This window comes from Mus caroli, unplaced genomic scaffold (assembly GCF_978045245.1).
Source record: "Mus caroli unplaced genomic scaffold, Mus_caroli_1 scaffold_4, whole genome shotgun sequence".
NCBI lineage: Eukaryota > Metazoa > Chordata > Mammalia > Rodentia > Muridae > Mus > Mus caroli.
Window position 1 is genome coordinate 76,006,721 of NW_028227259.1, and position 21,380 is coordinate 76,028,100.

Here is a 21,380-nt window from a genome sequence, read left to right on the forward strand (position 1 = left end):
TGTCTCTGGTTGCAGGCCCTTCACAGCGCAGGTATTGGATTGCTGTGGAGATGGAAAAGTCCAACCTATGGTAAGTGGTGGGGCTGCCATCCTGGTGACTGATGGTGGCTGCTTTGGAGACAGTGTCACTGTGACTGAGATCACTAAAGACTGTTGTAATCTGTGAGCTCAGCACAATGTCACAAGGGCTTAGCAGTCTTCATACTACTTTGGAAGAAGTCTATATAGAGATTAAATAACTTGTATGACAATCTGGGCCACTTGCTAATACTCACACCAGAGCCAGTGTTCTCTGGTTGAATCCAGGACCATGAGTTGTTCTGGGACCTAATTCCTTCCCTTGGTGGAAAAGGACAGCATGCAGATCACTCCTGCTTGCTCTGCTTATTAGCAGAGCAAAACACTATATAAATATTTCTCCAGTATTTTTCCATAACAGAAACTTCCTAATAATATCTCTGTAAACACTTTCTAATATTTTTTGGCATTTATCCACTTTCTTTTTTCTTATAAAGTGCAGCTGGCTGACAAGATATTACAGTTGGTTTTATATTTTTTCTTAGATATAAGATGAGAATAAAACTTGTTTCTCTCTTTTTTTTTCCCTGTTCCCATTTATTTTTGATGTGCTACTTTTAAACTTCTATGTTTTTCCTCATTTTTTTCTATTTAAATATAACACTGGCATGCATTTATGGACTGGGTTCTCATAGCTTGACACAGGACGGCAATGTATGACAAACTAGCCAGGGTGTAGAGCATGTCTGTTGCCTTGGATGTCAATCATTTTTATGTGCCAGGAATTTTGATGTACAGTGGTCATTTGGAAATGATCGTGGGCTGCTTTACCCAGTATCTACAGTGCTGTGCTATGGAGACCCAGGCATACACTTCAGTGACTCCTAGGTGGCTACTTTCTGCTTCCCCCACACTTCCCAGTCTCTAGTGCCCACAGCTCTGCTTCGTCCTTCTAAATGATTTAAGTTACATTTTTTTATTAAATTATTCTTTGACAATACATACATATACATACTGAAGTCTAGTTACTCTCTTCTTCCCACCACCACCCTGCTCTTCCCACCACGACCCCTCTCTTCCCACCCCATCCCTCTCTTCCCACCCCCACCCCTCTCTTCTTCCCAATCCCACTCCTCTCTTCCCACCCCACCCCTCTCTTCCCACCCCACCCCTCTCTTCCCACCCCACCCCTCTCTTTCCACTCCCACCCCTCTTTTTCCATCCCTCCCCATAGCCCCCCCGCCCCCGTCCCTTTCTAAGATTCATGATCATTAGTTCCGTTTTGTTACACATTCGTCTTACCCAGGGCCATCTGTGTGACATTGGACTATGATGCTAAATTAAAAAGAGAAGGTACTTATCTGCAATACACTGCAGTAATGAATTTATCTTATCTTAATCATCTGAGCCTGTACAGTAGCCTTCCTTGTCCATAGATTTTTCTTTTCTTTTCTTTTTCAGTTACTTAAGTTTAACTGTGCCTAAAAATATGAGATGGGAAACTTCAGAACTACACATAGATTTAAAATTGGATGGTGTTCCGAGTCGTGTGGCGAACCGCGTCTGCCTAGTGCAGGCGTTCACACTATATGCTACTCACCCTAGTGCAGGCGATCACACTATATGCTACTCACCCTAGTGCAGGCGTTCACACTATATGCTACTCACCCTAGTGCAGGCGTTCACACTATATGCTACTCACCCTAGTGCAGGCGATCACACTATATGCTACTCACCCTAGTGCAGGCGTTCACACTATATGCTACTCACCCTAGTGCAGGCGATCACACTATATGTTACTCACCCTTTCATCAGTAGCTGCCTCGATGATCAGATCCACAGACACAGAAACACGGTGCACTTGCGTGAGGTCTTCCTGAAACTTTTACATTTTTATTAATTTGTGGAGGGGGGCACACATGCCACGGCTCACATGTGGAGGTCAGAGGACAATTTGTGGGAGTTGGGTCTTGTCTTCTACTACAGCAGATCCTGGGAATGAAAGTCAGGTCGTCAGACTTGGTCACAAGTGCATCTAACCACGGAACCATCTCACTGGCCTAAGTGATCTCTATTTTGTTTTCTAACATTACCAAAGAGCAAGCAGAGGGCTGCTGGCAATTTGGATATGCTAAAGAGAAGCCACGAAGTGTTTTCCTTAAGGGAAACTACAAGATATTTTTAAAGGGAACTGCATATACTTAATTTGTTACTGTAAAAATTATTTTGTTTTACTTTTGGTTATTTTTATGAAAATCCTGGCACTCTGGCCTCAAACTCAGAAATCCACCTGCCTCTGCGGCCCAAGTGCTGGGATGAAAGGCGTGTGTCACCACTGCCTGCCCCACAGTAGGTTTTTTGTGACAGATTCTCTCATTGACCCTGGGGCTCACTAATTTAGCTAACACTGGCTGCTCAGCAAATCCCCAAATTGCCTCTACCCTCGCAGCGCTTGGATTATAGGTTTGTGTGCAGCTTTCTTACATGCATGCTGGGCATCAAACTCAAGTTCTCCTGCCTGCCTGGCAAACACTGGACCAATGGAACCATCTCCTCAATGTATCTCGCTGTGGCCCAATGATCTGAATTTCTGCTTTTAGGTTTTGTGTACAGTGATGCCTCCAAGGAGATCCTCACAGACAGGGTCAGTATTTCCTGTTAAAAATGCTAATTCTTGGGTCCCATCTCAGTCCTACAGCAGGCTGGAAACTCTAGGAGATCTGTGCTTCCAACTTCCTGTGATTCTGGTAGCTGCAGAGCAAATGAGTTTCCAGTGTGTAGAGTGTATGTATAAATAAGTGCACACATATGAGGTATACCGGAGAGCTTACTAATGTAAGTCTGAAACAATCACCTCTGAAGATGATGCTGGAGTGACAGTTGCAAATTCTCTTATTTCTTAATCTTGACGGGTAGCCCTGGGATGGGGTGTGGGTGCCATTTTGAGTCTTTAACTTCCTTGGTGAGCATAGGTGAACTACTTTACTCATCTGGAGAGAAACATAACGCAGTAGATGCCAAATCCTTGAAGGGATCCAGGGACTTAACCTGGCTGTGGCATTGAGGGAATGAAGAAAAGACCAGGACAGACATACAGAAGAGCTGGGGCGAGGTGAACCGGGCTCTCTGTTGGAGATGCCACAGAACCCCAGGAACTCAGTGTGTTTATTATATACAGTGGAGCAGAAACGAGGAGTTACTGTGTATAGCTGACCAGGGACTCGGTCTTATTACGTACCAATAAACATGAGGCAGAGTCACAGTGTACAGCTACATCAAGATTTAGGAGGTGTCTCTAGAGGGGATCAATCGTCAGGTCATAAGCAGGGAGGAAGTTATGGTGGACATTTTCTCTATATAGTATCAACATCTGCACTTGGGCCTGCAGAAGGCTTTGTCATCCCTCTGAGCCTCCCGCACAGGGCAAAGGCTTTGGTGTCTTTTCTTGGGTCTGGTGCTAGAGTTCTTGACATGGTAATGCCCACGAGACAGCACACATTTACCCAGGACTTTCTTCCCTCTGGGCTTCCTCCACACCCTACATGTAGTGAGACGTTATCCTGCTTACTGCTGTCCTGAGAACTAAGTGAGCTGGTGTACACTCCAAGCACGCAGGGAGCCTGAACAGGTGCTTAGCTTTTCTCTTCCTGTGTAGCTGCAGACGCCATAGCAGGAGTAGTTTATAGCCCCCAGCTGTCCCCAAGCTTATTGGAATATTCCATGTATGGAAACCAAAAACCTGATATATTTATTATTTGTTCAGAAGCCTTGACAACCAAAGGTGGATGGGGAGAGCCATGAGCAAGGTTGTTCAACACGTATTTGAAAGTCACACGTAATTTCCCTCTGAGATTGCAAGTTGCACGAAACATCAGTCAATCCAGCTGCTGCCGTTCAACATCACGTTGTTTCGAGGAACAGCCAATGAAGCTGCAGGGATGTTTACCCTGGAGGACAAATTCCAACTCCTGCCAGGAATGCTTGGTCTCCACAGCTGGACGCAGCTGGGCCAGCTCCTGGATGGCAATGACAAGTTTGACCAAAGTTTTTCCACTAAAGACCCCCGGCCACACAAGAGAATTGTCTGGGAGGAGGGTTGTGGTGGGGGTGGAGGTGAGGGTGGGGGGAGGTGGCTTCTGCTTCAGCCCCAGAGGTTTTGATTCTCTGGGTAGAAAGTGGGCCTCCAGCTCCTCATTGTTATCTACCTTTCCAAGTAAGTTGCACACACTGCAAGTGGTCGCGCACAGAAAGAGTTTATCTGCCCTGATCTGTGGCCATTTTAGAACTGATAAACTGTTTAGAGCTCATCCCATGTAGGATATCTTTACATTTTTTCCTCTCTTAAGAGTCAAGATCGTTGTCGTTAAGATAATCGCATGACACTTTCTCACTAAACATGCTCAGGTTTGACAAAACTGCCAGAGTCAGACAGCACTGTAAGATAAGCGTCCGTATGAGCAGAGGCTCTCCACAGACTGGAGCATAGATGTCTTTAACTTAATACCATCTCTCTTGAAAACTTAACCAGAGTGCAAGGAAGAGAGCGAGAATAAGGGTGAACCTGGACGGCCTTGAATTTATGTCTGTTTCTAAAATAGTTTGTTAGTATGCTTGAAGACTTTATCAGTGACAGATTTCCAGAGGATACAACTTGTTCTATGGTTCTTTTGTTCCTCTTTGTCCTGTGTAAGAACCTTATGGTTTTATCTGGAAATAGGGTGTGATGGCTCTTCTTGGTTGCCAACTTGACTACATCTAGAATGAACAAAAACCCCAAAATGGAGGGCACACTTATGAGGGACTTCTACTTAACGTGAGGTAGGGAGATCCACTTCTAACCCAGATATTTGAGGCAGGAAGATACATCTGAGCTGGAGATATTTAATCTTGGCCACACCTTCTGCTGGAAACCTATATAAGGACATGGAATATGGGAGCCATTGCTCCTTCCCTGTTTGTCCCCGCCTTGCTAGCGAGTCTATTTCTTCACTGGCATTAGAGCCTACTTCTTCAGATTCCAGTAGATACTGGAAGCCAGCTGAAACATGCAGCCTCATGGACTGAGCAACTATTGAATTCTTGACCTTTCTGTTCATAGACAGCCAGTATTGGATTAGCTAGACCATAGCTTGTAAGTCATTCTAACAATTCCTCTTTCTATATGTAGAGAGGTTTATTCTATAAGTTCTGTTACTCTAGAGAACCCCGACTAATACACATGGACACACAGAGAAAAGACTACAACAGACTACATTTCCCATCATCTCTTACATCTGGGCATGGCCATGAGCTGAGTTCTTGCTAACAAGATATAAAAAGCAACAATGTGCAACTTCCAGACAATGTCCTTTCAGAAAGCTCGGAAGGATTATTTTGGTAAAGTACTTGTTAGGCAATAATGAAGACTGAGTTCAGATCTCCAGTAACTATGAAAAAGCCAGGGCTACTAGCATGCCTAAAATCCCAACACTGTGTAGGTGGAGACATGGAGATCCCTGGAGCTCATTGTCCAACCAGCCTCTATTCAGGGAGAGAATCTGTCTCAAAAGATAAGCTGGGGGTCAAATGAAGAAGACACCCAAGTCAATCTCTGGCTTCTACAAGCATGCATATACATGCACCTACATACATGTACGTGTTCACACACATACGCACAGAGAGGAATTCTTGGTTTTCAATAATCCTGTCATCCTTTGTTTCACCAGTTGCATCTCTCTCCATCACTCAGACATTGAGGTGCATTACCCTCAGAAGGAGAAAATAATATCTGAGCCACAGAAGGAGACAGGGAAAGAGATCCCACAGGAGTGAGAGGAGCACAAGAGATGGCACCTGCATCACTGGGAGCCCACTATGGGGACAACCATGGCAGACAGGGCTCCTTGAAGAGATGATCTCTTTGGTCTCTGGGTTGCAGAAGATGTTTTATTAAAGAGATCTCTCAAACACTGGACCATCAAACAAACAGCATACACAAGCTGAAATGAGGCCCCTAACACACATACAGTAGAGGACTTCCAGGTCTGTGTTCATTCAGAGATGATGCACCTAACCCTCAAGAGACTGGAGGCCCCAGGGAATTTAGAGGTCAGGTGGGGTTGGGGGTGTGGAAATCCACGTGGAGACAGGGTTGGGTAGGGAGGAGGTATGGGAGGTGGAACAGTAGGAGGGTAGATCGGGATGGGGGAATAAAATATGGAGTGTAAAAAAAAAATATTAGAGGGCACTGGAAAGATGGCTCAGTAGTTAAGAAGACTTGCTGCTCTTGCAGAAAACCTGGGTTCAGATCCTAGCATCAACAAAATGGCTCATGACCATCCATCAGCTCTAGTTCCAAGGGATTCAATGTCCAATTCTGGCCTCTGGGGATACCAGGCAGGTGCTCATATGGTGCACTTCCATATATGTAGGGGAAAAGCCATGCACAGAAAGTAAAAAAAAAATCTTTTAAAAAAGAATCACAGGAGTATGGTAGGTCTTGCTATACACATGACAAGAATGGAATAGGCAAAGAATTCAAGATGATAGCTGTGAGGAGGATGAGGAAGGCAGAAGCAGAGGATTTGCCTATCTATGTGATTTCCAGTTTTGTTGCTTTTCATGCCAAGTACACAGTCACTGGTCTGGAGAGCCACTTCCAAGTGTGAGGCTGAAGAAAGGGGTAGGTAGGTCCAGGCCTGGTGAACATGGCACTGGCCTGCAGTACTACACATTTGAGAATGACTCCAGAGGAATACAGTAATGTCTTAGGGTTCTATTGCTGTGAAGAGGTATCATGACCATGGCAACTCATATAAAGAACATCATTTAATTGGGGCTGGCTTACAGTTTCAGAAGTTGAGTCTGTTATCATCATCGTGGGATGCATGGCATCACGCAGGCAGACACGGTGCTCGAGAACCTGAGAGCTCTACACCTTGATCTACAAGCAGCAGAAGCATTGTGTCACTGGGCATAGCTTGAACATATATGACACTCCACAGTCTGCCTCCACGGTGACACACTTTCTCCAACAAGTCCACACTTCCTAATAGTGCTACTTCCTATGGGCCAAGCATTCAAACTCACAATTCTAGGAGGGCTATACCTATTCAAACTACCACAGTGTCTTTAGCTCCAATGCTACAGCAGGGAACTTCAGGCTGAGTGGCTTAAAGAACAGACATATATTTCTACAGCATTGTGGAAAGACCTTCAAGATATCGGCCTATTTCTGGCTTCTTTTAAGTAAGCATCTGCTTTCTGGCTTGCAACTGGCTAGCTTCTCATTATATCCCTGTTTGAGAGAGCCACATAGTCTCTCTTCTTATAGGGATATTACTCTCATTATGGGGCCAACATCAATACTTCATATAATTCCCATTCAAAGGCCCTATCACTAAACACCATCACATTGGGGGTGAGGTATTGTGTTAGTTTGCTTGGACTGCCATAGCAAAGCACCATAGACTGGTGGCCGACAAGCAACTAAAATTGATTTCTTACTGTTCTTGAGGCCAGAAGTCCAAGATCCAGGCATCAGTATACTTAGAATCTGGTGAGGGCTGACTTCCTGGTTCATGGGTGTTGCCCACTGGCTGTGCCTTCATGTGGTAGAACGAGCAAGGTGCTCTTGAGAGATCACTTTTTACAAAGTCATTCATTCCACTCATAATCTGCTTCTTGAGACCATCATATTCAACATGGGAACTGGGGAAGCATCATGACAGGGTGGGAAGTGTTATTAAACATCTAGTCTAAGCCATCATGGTAGACCCTGACTTAGGAAACCCGAGAAGACAGCATACTCGTTAAACAAAGTAGAAATGCTTCAAAAATGTGTTGTTCTGAATATTGCTCGTAGCTGACGATTTCATTGATGTGTTTGAAGAGCAAACCAAGATGCTTTCTAGACGTTAGTAACAGTGAAACAAAACCAGTGCAGGAAAAAAGTTCAGATAAACAGTGGACAGCTGAGAAGTTTTCCCCTTTGGGTAGAAGCAAATAATGAGGTCAAAGAGGAACCGAGAGCTGAGAAAATGAGCCTGGAGAGGTGGCTCCATGTAAAAGCTCTGGTTGTCCCTCCAGAAGATCCTGTCTGGGTTCCAAGTAGCCACATCCGCCAACTCACAAGTGTCTGTAGCTCCAGTCTTCAGGGATCTGATACCCTTTTCTGGCTTCCCTGGGCACCTGCACACATGTACCATATACTCACCCTGACACACATAGATAAACAATAATAACAGGGGAAAGATACTTTCTGATCCTGGACAGGATTGAAGGAGACAAAATCTCCACTGAGGGAAAGATGCCCTGGAGACTTCCCACAAGTCCTAGCTTTTCCTGCCACAGGATGCAGACAGACATCAGGTGGCTTAGGATTATAGGTTTGTGAGTTAGTGCTTCGGCACCTTTAATGCCTGAAGTAGCTATTTCTGTACTCAAGTAGCCCATGATTGCATCCTGACTGATGTGTCTCAAGAGGACAATATTCACAAAAATAACACATTTAGATTCTCGGCATAGCATCAGGCATAACAGAATACAAAATAATAGCAAGTTGGGTAAATAATAACTCCTGGAGGAAATAACTGTTTTATGTTGGTGCCCCACAGAAAGGAGACCAGGGAAGCCTGCCGTTTATGTGAACTGACTTGATAAAAATCTTACTAAAGAGATCTCTGACCTTGACAGAATAGCTTCCCTGTAATAACTCCACCAGGGAGGAAGCTAGGGAAGGGGCACTTGTGGGCTTTGGACTTTTAGAGAAAGAGGCTAGTTTGAGGGCAAAGACTAACATATATATATATATATATATATATATATATATATATATATATATATATATATATCCCAAATATAGACTTAATATTAGGAAAATTTTTTGTTTCTTTGTTTTGATTTTGTATACAGTCTCTATCCGGACTGGACTGGAACTTCTCCATGTAGCTTCCCCATGACTTTATATTTCTGTCCTTCAAAGTGTGTACCACCATGTCTGGTTTATGGGGCCTTGGGAATCAAACTCAGGGCCTCATGCGTTCTAGGCAAACACTCTTGGTCACTCTACCAAATGAGCTACATTCTCCAGTTCAAGAAGGTTTTATTTTTAGGATAGATGGGCTCAAATGAGCTGCTATTAAAATTATTTAAGTTTAAGCAGTCTATGCTGTACACGGAAGCCTGGTGGGAATTTGTCGGTTTTGCAAACCTCGTTTACAAATTACAGTTTCTACTATGTTCTCATGGAAGCATGTAGCACGGTGTTTGTACTCAACAGACATTTGACTGAGTTAGTAAGTTAGTTACTAAAGAGAAAAAGAACAAAGTTAATGCTCTCAGGAGCCTAGACAGGCAAGCATAGGGCAGTGGCTTCCTAAGCTATCCCTATAGAGTTTGACTTAGTAGGTGTTGCAGAGAGGTGGGCTAGAGACTTTGCTGTTAAGGAATGCCAGCGTAATTGTATGGCGGCTCACAACCATCTGTAATGGAATCCGATGCCCTCTTCTGATGTGTCTGAAGACAGCAACACCAGATGATAGAGGAGAAAGCAGAATGAATTGCATATCTCAGCGTGCATGACCCCTTGGCCATCCATGTACCTGCACATGGAGCACACACGTGAGCTCGTGAGGGAAAAGTTAAGGCAAAGAGAAACTGAAGCAATGTGGTTATGTGAAGGCACTTTGGATTGCAGTGTCTGGTCACAGTGAATGTTGTCAGTATGTTATTTTTACCCATAATAGCATGCCTAAATTGGACTGCTTTATTAAGTATTTTTATTGAGGTGAAATTCACGTAACACTAAACTGCTTTAGAAACAAGCATTAGGTTTTCCCTGAGATTACACAATTACCACCAACTTCTAGCTCAAAAATATTTCAACATCGTGATTAAAAAACCTTCCCGCTGAGTAGCTCCTCCCTAGTATTTACTCTCGGGAGTTCCTGCCAGTCATCACGGACTTCTCTTCTCCTCTCCTCTTCTCTTCTCTTCTCTTCTCTTCTCTTCTCTTCTCTTCTCTTCTCTTCTCTTCTCTTCTCTTCTCTTCTCTTCTCTTCTCTTCTCTTCTCTTCTCCTCTTCTCTTCTCTTCTCTTCTCTTTTCTCTTCTCCTCTTCTCTCTCCCTCTCCCCTTCCCTCCCCTCCCCTCTCCCTCCCCTCCTCCCTCTCCATTCCTCTCCTCTCTCTCTCTCTCTCTCTCTCTCTCTCTCTCTCTCTCTCTCTCTCTCCTTTCAATTTTGAGCTTACTAAGTTGTCAAGGCTGGCCGTGAACCTGTGTTCCTTCTGCCTCAGCCTCCCCAATAGCCTGATTACAGGCCCTGTTGTACCAGGTCTGGTATGTGAGTGAGTCTCCTGTTCTGAATGTCTTTTGAGAGGTCATGCATTCCGTGTGTGTGACCTGCCTGGCTTCTTTCACTTATCAGACTGTTTCAGAGGTCACTGCCTCCGTCCCAGCACGGACCTATACACGGTTCATTCCCCTTTATGGATAGTGATATCCTGCTATGGATAAATAATTTATTGTATTCACCCATATGAAAACCTTTGTGACTTTTTGGCTCTTTTGAACTGTACATTGTTTAGAATCCCTAGGTCATTCTATTCACAGGTGATTCTATGTATAAAAAATTTTAAAGGAACTGCCAAATTATTTTTCAGACTGGCAGAAACATTTTATGCTGAATCAAAAATAGATAGAGGTTTAAATTTGCCCACACCATCACTGACAACTGCTATTTATTAGCTTTTAGTTACAGTCATACTCAAGGGAGTGTGGAGCTCCCTGTGGTCTGGTCTTGCTTTTACCTAACAGTGAGTGGCCAGTGTTTCCCTTGCTCATTAATGATGTGTGTTTATTGTCTGGGGAAATGTTTACTTGAAGCTCCTGTCCATTTAAAAATTTGTGGGTGTTTTTTTGTTGCTGTTATGTTGTAAAAGCTCTCTGTCTCTCTCTGTGTGTCTCTGTCTCTCTCCTTTTAATATTGAGCTTACTTGGTTGTCAAGCCTGGCCTTGGACTTGTGTTTCACCCCAGGAACTTGATTACAGGCCTGGTATGAGAGTTCTTTACATACTCTAGATGTTAGGCCTTTGTCCAACTACGGACACTATGGTTTTAAAATATTTTATAGCTATACTTACTTCATTCTTATTAGTGGTCACTACCTTTTCTCTCTTTCCTCATAAGAATCAAGTAATTGTTCTACCTGTCTAGAGTGCCTATTCTGAACGATTCATCAAAACTGGAACTGTGCCTCTTCGAGTTAGCATAGTCTTTTCAAGGTTCATGTTTCAATATACATGAATACTTCCTTCTTATCACTAAATAATGCTGAGTTGGGCTGGCAAGATGGCTCAGTGATTAAAAGCACCGATTGTTCTTCCGAAGTTCCTGAGTTCAAATCCCAGCAACCACATGGTGGCTCACAACCATCCGTAATGAAATCTGATACCCTATTCTGGAGTGTCTGAAGACAGCTACAGTGTAATTACATATAATAAATAAATAAATCTAAAAAAATAAAATAATGCTCCATTGTGTTTGTGTGTTACATTTTATTCATCCATTAATTAGTTTTTTTTTTTTTTTTTTTTTTTTTAGCAGACTTAATTCATTTATTTTTCTTGTATAAAAACCCTTATGTGGTAGCCACAGCTGGAGCCTGGGTCTTCTGACCAGAGACTCTGATGTGGGTTTTCACTAGATGATCAGTGAATTCCTGATAAAGAAACTTGGTAAACACAGTGTCTTTCCAGAGGTCAGGGGTCAGATAGCTGTAGGTCTTGGAGATGGCATCAAAGGTGGCCTTGGCAAAATTGCCTAGGGTGGCAGTGCAGCCTTTATCTGAAATGTAGCAGTCATTTATACCGGCCATCATCAGTAGCTTCTTGGGCACAGAAGCAGAGACAATGCCAGTGCCTCTGGGGGCAGGGATGAGACCCACCAGCACAGAGTCATAGCAGCCTGTCACCTTGCATGGAACAGTGTGGGGTTTGCCAATCTTGTTCCCCCAGTAGCCTCTCTGCACGGGGATGATGGAAAGTTTGGCCAAAATGAATGGCCCCTCGGATGGCAGTGGCAACCTCCTTGGAGCACTTAAGGCCAAGACCAATGTGACCATTGTAGTCCCCAATAGTGACGAATGCCTTGAACCTGGTCTGCTGGCCAGCCCGAGTCTGCTTCTGCACTGGCGTGATTTTCAGAACCTCATCCTTTAGGGATGCACCCAGGAAAACATCAATGATCTCAGACTCCTTAATGGGCATGGAGAACAGGTAGATCTCCTCCAGGGACTTGATTTTCATGTCCTTAACCAGGCAGCCCAGCTTGGTGACAGGGATCCACTCCTTGTCTTCAGCTTTACCTCCACGAGCCCCACAGCCTGGACCACGGCCATGGCCTTGACCACGACCGCAGCCCCTAAGACTGCTCCTGGATCCTCCGTGGAAGCCATCGTGGCCTCCTAATCCTGGGTCTCCGGGTCTTCCCGGCCCTCCCACTGCACCGGTGTCATCCACCATTTGGTGTTTTCCGGAAGAAGAAGCCATCCATTAATTAGTTAGTGGATAAACAATGTTGCCAGGAACATTTCTATGTTCTTAAGTGGACCTGTGTTTTTGTCATTCTTGGATATGTACCAAGGAGAATAGGTGGGTTATATGGGGAGTCTCCATGATCAACCCTTTGAGAAGTTACAAATTGTTCTGCAAGTCTGCAATAGTCCTTACATTTCCACCAGTCAGACATGAAGTTTCCAGTTTTCCAAACATTTGCCATCCTCCTGCCTTTAGACGACAAGATATTCAATATCAGCCAGCATAGCAGGTATGAAATAGCATCTCATTATGGTTTGCAATCACACTTTCCTAAAAAAATGGAATGTTGAATACCTTTTCCTTGTATGAGCATGGAGGTGTGCATATGTATTCAGATATGTGCATGTGTGTATGCTGTTATGTGCATAGAGTCCAGGAGTGGAGTTCTAGTATCATTCTTTAGGAGCTTTCTATCTTGTTATTTTTGAAACAGGGTCTCTCCAACTTGTGCAGCAAACTCTTTACCAATCCCTGTTCCCTTGGGAACATTTTCATGTACCGATAGATATCTGTCTTATTTATTGATGAGGATGTGGGGTGCCAGACATCAAGTGTGTGTTATCTATTTCTGTCTTCAAAGTGAGGTGAGTGTCCTTATTTAAGCAGATATAGATTCAAGGTATCTGTCCTGCCCAAGGTCACACATGGAAGCCCTCTCCTTCATGACAATACTGAGAGGTAGGGCCTTAAAGGGACAGCCACATCATGAGCGGCAGAGTCCATATATGTAAATTATGACTTGTGAAAGGCTTGCAGGAACTTGCCATGTTTTCTTTGTCCTTCTGTTTTCCATCAGAGGACGTGGTGTTTGTCCCTTTTTGTGCTTTTCATCCTTTTCTGCCATTGGAAGGCATGGCAAGAAGGCCTTTAATCCCAGCAGATAGAGGCAAGCCAATCTCTGAGTTCAAGGCCAGCCTGAGACAGCAAATTCCAAGAAAAGAATAGTTTTTGTCCAGACCTTAATCTGGGCCATACCTTCTGCTGGAGGCCTACAGGGGGACAATGGAAGAAGGAAGGCTCAATCTTCTTCGTCTGCTTGCACTTACTTGCCAGCACATCTGTTGGAACCTACTTCTTCAGGATTCTAGCTGATACAGAAGACCAGCTCAAACACCTAGCCTCAAGGGACTGAGCAACTGTTAGATTCTTGGACTTCCCATCCACAGCTGCTCATTGTTGGGTTAATTTGACTATAGAATGTAAGTCCTTCCAATAATTTCCCTTGATATATAGAGACATCCCATAAGTTCTGTGTCTCTAGAGAACTCTGACTAAAACTCTCATCTTAAGATTCTTTTCTGTTTCCAAGTCAGGAAAGCAGCCTTCCTCGAATTCCTACACAATTATGGGCTTGTGCTTTAGGTTCCTGCAGGTGACGAGAGTGCAGCTGTGCCTCTGTCCTTGGTACCAAGACAAAACACCCACAAGACAAAATGCCCACAACCATCCTTCTTATGGTTCAGAAAATGTTAACTGAGTTTCTATCTCTGCTAGAGACGATGTTAAGTCATCAAAGATCCAGGTTTTGCGCTAAGGTTCAGGTGGCCACATGGAGGAGACGTTTCCATGGAAACCTCTTGAGAAGGTAAGCCTGGCAGAGAGCACGAGGGCAGGATGGATCAGAGGGCCAGGCCAGACAAGCTTTGCCTCTTGAGATCCTGGTTGTGACAGAGACCTAATTTGAACCAAAGAGAAGCATTTTGGAAGGTCAGAGGCCAGGCTAAGGGTGAATGGGTCCAGAGACTAGAGAACTCTCCAGGCAAAGCTGCTGTGTAGTTTGTTCTATGTGCTTGGAATGCTCTTCTTTCTAATTAGCCTCATCTATTGGCTAATGCACGTGACTCCAGTCATCTCCTTGGGGGAGGGGGGTATTATTTGCTTTCTTGCTGCTGTGACAAACATACTTTGAAAGGGGGCTGGAGAGATGGCTCAGTGGTTAAGAGCACTGATTGCTCTTCCAGAGGTCCTGAGTTCAATTTCCAGCAACCACGTGGTGGCTCACAACCATCGATACTGGGATCCAATGTCCTCTTCTGGTTTATCTGAAGAAAGTGACAGTGTACTCATATATATATAAAATAAATAAACCTTTTAAAAAAGAAACTATTAAATAATACCTTGAAGAGAACATCCTAAGAAAAGAAGGATTTATTATTCAGATTTGAGGGTACTTCATGGTAGAGAGTCAAGATGGCAGGAGCCTGAGGTAGCTGGTCACAGTGTGCCCACAGTCAGGGAGAACAGAGCTACGGAAGTGTGTGCTTAGCTAAGGGTCTCCTTAAAAAAATTTTTTTTTCTACTTGAAAACTTTTAATGATTTTTTAAAAATATTTTTTATTATGTATTTTCCTCAATTACATTTCCAATGCTATCCCCAAAAGTCCCCCATACCCTCCCCCCACTCCCCTAACCCACCCATTCCCACTTTTTGGCCCTGGCGTTCCCCTGTACTGGGGCATATAAAGTTTGCATGTCCAATGGGCCTCTCTTTCCAGTGATGGCCGACTAGGCCATCTTTTGATACATATGCAGCTAGAGTCAAGAGCTCCGGGGTACTGGTTAGTTCATAATGTTGTTGCACCTACAGGGTTGCAGATCCCTTTAGCTCCTTGGATACTTTCTCTAGCTTCTCCATTGGGGACCCTGTGATCCATCCAATAGCTGACTGTAAGCATCCACTTCTGTGTTTGCTAGGCCCCGGCCTAGTCTCACAAGAGACAGCTATATCAGGGTCCTTTCAGCCAAACTCTTGCTAGTGTATGCAATGAAATTTTTTTTAAAACTTATTTTTATTGTATGAATGCGTTGTCTCTGTATATGTATGTGTACCACAATCCCGAGGATGCAGAGGAAGGTGCTGTGTCCCTTTCTTTGTATAGTCTTGGCTGTTCTGTAACTCACTCTGTCCTTGAACTCAGAGAGAGGCTTTGCCTCTGCCTCCTGAGTGCTGGTGCTGCCACCACCTTAACCACTGGGCCATTTCTGCAGGCCCTTTATTCTTTTCAAGTAGTCTAGGATCTGAGAGTCCAGGGAATGGTACCACCCACAGTGGGTGGTTCTTCTCCCTTCAATTCCGCTCATCAACATAATCCTCCAAAGGTATGTCCAGAGGTGTAGATTCCGGGTGATTCTCATGGTGTTGAATTCGGAGTTAGCCATCATGGGATATCCACTCCCAACAGTCTTCTTCCTGACTGGATAACGTCTGGAATCTCAGCTGGCCTACTCATGACTTTAGACCAAATTAGAAAAGGGTGATGTGTTTGCCACGATAACACCAACGTTTGAAAAACCGGCTGATCTTCCCTAGAGATGAACGTGGCTTCAGAGCGGGGCTCATGGCTCGGTGAGCACAGTCCACGTGGGCTTCGCTTTGCACAGTGCCCAAACTGTACAATTGTTCACAGGAGCTGAACCGCAATTTTGGCTGCACACGCTCTGAAAAACTGCCCCTTTCAGTGCCTAAGACGGCGGCTTTATTTTGCTAGTTAAGAGACGTCTAGTTAAGGATGGTCTCCTCATAAACTCAGAAGCCTCGTAAAAGGAGCAGCTGTGGCTGTTCGTCGTTTCTAGAGTTGAGTGCGCTGACACATCAGAAACCCTTGATAAACCATGCTTGTTTCGAGAATGAATGACTGAAGGAGTAAATGAATGTTTCTGTCACCTGCTTTCCCACGACTGCCTTTTCCCTGAGGTGGGAGCTCTAGTCTCTGGCTGCTGTGAACCTAAAGGCAGGGCCTCTATTTTGCCTTTACTGTTTTAAAAGCTCCAGGGAAGGGAGTTGATTGGCCCAGCTGAGGTCACATGCTCCTTGGAGTTGGGAGTGGGGCTTCCTGACTGACAAGCTTCATCAAGCGTTTGGTAAATATGGGGTGCAAAAAGAGGGTGCTCTTCCGAGGAAAAGATGGGATATGCTAAACAGGGACTGTCCTTGTCCCCTGTCTATGCCTCTGCAGGCGTTGCTGGAAGCTCCTGGGGTTGCCGTGGGGGTAGTTTTCTGAGCTCACCTCTAACGTGCTCCATCGTTCCATCCCCTTTGTCTTGGTTCTGAGGCAAAATTCGGTTTCAGTGTCAGAGAAGACCTGTGGATAAAGCCATGACACTGGGCAGCCTTGGTCAAGCAAGACCTCATGGAGGTGAGTGAGGGAGGAGGAGACAGACAAAAGGCGTGGGCTGGGGGCTGAAGGAAGAAAGTTGGCTTGTTCCCCCGTCAATTTCTTACCTGATCTCTCTTTTCCCCCCAACTCAGTTTACCCAAGAGCAGCAAGCCTGTCGTCCACAACGGTCTGAGGAAATGAGACATTGGAAAGGCAAGTTTTGACGGGAGCAAATGTATCACATCCTTAGTGCGCAGTCTGATTGGCTCCTTGAAGGTCCCGTCTCTGCTGGGGGGTGGAGTCTGATTGGCGCTAAAGTAGATGGATCCCAAGGTCTAGGTGGGGAAGCCTTCAGATCTAAAGCAAACTACCAGAGATAATGAAGAGTAAAGGTTTACTCGGCCCCAGGCCCCACGGTTCAGGTCGGTGACTGGGTAACTTGTGTTGGACCTGTGTTAAGGCTGCACACCATGGCAGGAGCCCATGGATGGCAGAGAAAGACGCACACTGGAGGGAACTCAAGAGGCAAAGGAGAGATTGGGGTACCACAGCCCTTGGTACTCTAGGCCATGCCAAGTGGGTCATTGTTCCCCTTCCCCTTTCTCTGTGACCTAAGCTTTGTGCTTAACTGAGGGCGGCTTATCTTTTAAATCATGTGTTCTGGGGGTAGGGAGCCATTCCAGATCCAAAGGATGGCAGGGAGACTAGGGCAGCAGAAAGAAGTGTCTCCATCTTGTGCTGTTAAGTTACAAGATGCTCTCTTCTGGTGCAATCCGCCCCAACAGCTTCCTAGGATCATGAAGATCCTATAGCCTTGGATCTTGTTGGCTCCTGCTTCACAGTCTCTAGGCTCCTCCTCTGTGACTTTCTTTTTGGCTTTTGTTCAAGACCAGTGTAACTAACTCTCTTCAACCTATAACACAGATAAGGAACACTGAGGCTTGCCTTCATGAACTAAGGATAGGTCAGCAGTACGGATCATTTTGGGCAAGCCGTTCAACCAGGTCCCCTGGGTATCTGGAAAGGAAGCTGGGAAAGGCAGAAGTCTCCCAAGGGGGAAAAGAGGGAGAAGGGAGCACAGCTCTGCCCATGCGCTTCCCCAGACGACAGTGCTGCTTTGGGTCCTGTTCTTCTATTCCCCAAAATGAGATCCTGCTTTAGATTTGTTCCGCTGCTTAACAAGGACAGGAGGAACGGGATGAAATATCCATGCATTGATCTTCCTTCTTGATATTTTTGTGTTTTGCAAATTGTATCTTGGATATTCTAAGTTTCTGGGCTAATATCTACTTATCAGTGAGTGCATATCAAGTGACTTCTTTTGTGATTGGGTTACCTCACTCAGGATGATAGCCTCCAGATCCATCCATTTGCCCAAGAATTTCATAAATTCATTGTTTTTAATAGCTGAGACCAACTTTCTTCTAATATGCAATGTAGTCTGTCATACCTGACTGTAATGAAGATTCTAAGTATACTTTGCTAAGCTTGCCCTGAGATTTCTAACTCTATGTAGTAGAAGTAATGTCGGATTTCTTTCACTATCTCTCTTACAACACTAGAGGCAATTCTGAATGTCACTGAATAGGCAACATTCTTACTGAATTCCAAACCCAGGGATGGCTCAAGGACTATCTAGGGCATTGGTGAAGGCCAGGAAGCAAAGTTCGATTTTGCTTAGGTATTTGGCAAGTCATTGCTTGGAGGCACCTATAATAAAACAATACTGAGGGAAAGCACACAGATCCTTTCACCAACTAAAGCAAGGACATTATTGGAGCATTCGTTATACAGGATGCCCCGGTTCCAGGAGACTAAGTTTCCATGAACTTTTGGTCTTGCGACTGCGTCCAGGTTTCTAGGCCCATCACATGAGTCACTACTGGAGTGAATGTAGCATCTGGGCAAGTTACCTTATATCTGTGTGCTTTGGTCTCCTCATTTGTAAAATGGGTTATGCAAAAGAACCTACTAGGATGGTTTGGAGGAGTGCGTTAACATGGGGGCTTCAGGACAGTACCTGGCCCAAAGGGAACGGCAAGTTCAGTAAGATTTCAGTGCTGAAATCTGTTATGTGCAGTATCTCGGGAAGTTTTGCAAAGCTGAAGTTATGGAATGTAAATGGAGGTTCTGATGTTAGAGCTTCGGAACCAGAAAAGGTGGTAGAGATGGAAGGATAGAAAATACACGGGCCAGTGTGGAGTTCATTACTCAGGGTAAACGACCAGAACTGCAGGCTGGGAGCCAGGCAAGCTGGGAGCCCTTGTGGTCCCTTTGGGGGAGGAGCAAGAAGTTGATTTGGGGTCCTGGAGCCAGTGGAGTGAGGAGAGGACATCATCTGATGACAGCGAAGTCATACAGAAGGACTGGGGACAGGGCGCAGAGCCTGGGAGGACAGGGTGGCCTCAGAAGAAGCAGCGCTGGCTTGAGTCCAAGTTGGCGTTGGAAGACAAATCTAGAACTCGATAAAGTCTATTCTTGGCATTTCTGCCCCCAAGAACACGACTGCTCTTGCCCAGTGACCAGGATCATCTGTGAAGGAGGCAGCAGGTGCCCATCAGCCTGAAGCTGCTGCGCTCACTCACCTACCAGCTCCTCAGCAAAACTCATATTTGAGCACAGGCGCAGTTGGCAGCCACGCTTAGGAGGAAAACTAAGAGAAAGAAATTAATCCCACCCTGACAGAATTACAGGTCACCACCAACTGTGGCCTGAAGCCCTGGGACTTCAAGAAGGCAAAACCTGTCGCCGGAATGAACGTCTGAACCAGGCATTCTTAGTGGAGGGTGACGGGGATGCCTATGGCTGCGTTTCAGACCTTTGATAGAAAATTATCAATGACTCCCCAGAATGCTAAGGACTGCCCTAAGGAAAATAAAGTAATAAGGAAATATCTGGGTTAGTTGAAGGAAATAAATACGAACTCTGTTGTTCGTGATCAGGGCAGCATTTGAGTGTTTGAATGTTCTATGCCAGGCTTAGAACCATTGAACTTCCTTGAGTGTGTAAGATACCTTGCTTTTGTGACACTTGTGGTAGGTTGTGGGTAGCATCCATTAGGGGAGAGTATGTGGTTGGAGGTGTGAAGAGTCTAGGGTAGCTTCAACTCTGTAGGTGAGGCTGGAATGTGCTGAGTCATGGAATTTGGGTGTTCAGCATGCTAGTCCTTTATAGAGCAGGAAGTCCTTACCCCATAGTGTAGTATCCCCAATCAACTGAACATATAGTTCCTGTAGCTCCTGCTCTCCTCTCTCCCCTCCCCCACTTCCCTACTGCAGTCTGCCTTCTCCATCCACTCTCCCAGAATGCTTCACTCTTCCATAATGAGATGCTTGGCTGCCTTGCAGCCACTGAGCACTGGAGATGGATGGGGTCTCCTGTACCGCCCTGAGAGGGATGTTAAAAGACATTGTATTCATGAAAGCAGGAGAAAGGAGGCAGAAGAAACGGAGAGCACGACAACACACAGAAGCCATTGTGCAAGAAGAATGGTTATTCTTTCTGTCCATCTCCGGCTAGCTGCGGTAATTGAAGAAATGCTATGTTCATGAGCATCAGCACCAAGGTCAGGCATTGTTGAGAACTGGGAAGTTATTCCTTCTGAGATTGAATCACATGCAGCATCATTAGGACTTGATTAGCTCGATGTGGGGTAAAGAGAGAAAATCCAATTCAGAGACGACGTGGTAAGGAATGAATACATTTTTATTCAAACTCTGTTAATTCCCTAGGCAGGTGTAATTCCACAAAGTGAAAGGAAGGAAAGGAAAGAAAGGAAAAACCCAGCTGAAGCATCCCATATCTGCTCTAGAAAAAATGATTAGTTTTTTCTACCTGATAAGAATTCTTGGAAGTTAGGAATATTAAAAAAAAATCCTTTATTGCTGCTATAGGCAAAGCAAATAAATTCATTGCTAAATGGGACCAAAATGGAAACATGATGTTAAATCTAATTGGAAAATTCTAAGCTCTGTTAAGGGATCCTCCAGATGACTGCTTCATCAAGAAAGAGTCATTTTTGGTTGAAATTATCCTTGAGTTGGGAAGAAGCCAACTCTAGCAGACAGCAAGCATTAGGCTCATCAGGAAATAGGAAGAGAACCCGGGCAGTGGGAGGTCACACGCTCCTCCTTGCTGCATTCTCCTAGTCCTAGATGAGGTTCTGTATACTTGACCCTGTCATCCCGAATTATACCCTGGCAAAATTAGTCCTGTTTTTGTAGATGAAGAAACTGAAGCCCAGACAAGTTGGCACTTTTTTTTTTCTTTTGTCTGTCTTTTAGACAAACTCTTGCTATGTAGCCTTGACCTTGTCATCCTCCTGCATCAGTCTCCCTGGTACCATTGTACTTGGCTCTCAGATAAGCTTAATGTCTTCATTTGATGATTGGAAATGGTAGGGTCTTTCTTAATCCAGCTTACCTCATACGTGGTACTCAAAATCATTCGATTTCACGTTCAGTCTACCAGATTCAAAGTGTCCTAAGCAGGGCCGGGAAGGTGCCTTGGTGGAAAAGTGTTTGCTGTGGATGTATGAGGCCAGTGAAAAGTTAGGGGCCTTAGTGTAGGCATGAAATCTTAGCACTGGGAAGGTAGAGTCAGGCAACTCCCTGTGGCTTGCTAGTTAGCCGTTCTAGGTGAGCAACAGGTTCAATGGGAGATCCTGTCTTGGACAAAATATTGTGGGGGA

General features: G+C 44.8%; 1 protein-coding gene and 1 pseudogene across 2 annotated transcripts in view; one reads left to right on the forward strand and one right to left on the reverse strand.

The window, feature by feature from the left end:
- Positions 1-11,635: 11,635 nt before the first annotated feature.
- LOC110294740 (small ribosomal subunit protein uS5 pseudogene) lies at positions 11,636-12,518 on the reverse strand (annotated as a pseudogene).
- A 4,149-nt stretch (positions 12,519-16,667) lies between these two features.
- Dcun1d4 (defective in cullin neddylation 1 domain containing 4) overlaps positions 16,668-21,380 on the forward strand; it is a 79,442-nt gene continuing 74,729 nt past the window's right edge. For both annotated transcript variants that reach the window (XM_021163557.2, XM_021163560.3), the window contains exons 1-2: positions 16,668-16,729; positions 16,843-16,903. In XM_021163557.2, the coding sequence (XP_021019216.1) occupies positions 16,724-16,729; positions 16,843-16,903 (67 nt within the window). In that variant the 5' untranslated portion in view covers positions 16,668-16,723. The remainder of the gene's footprint in view (positions 16,730-16,842; positions 16,904-21,380) is intronic.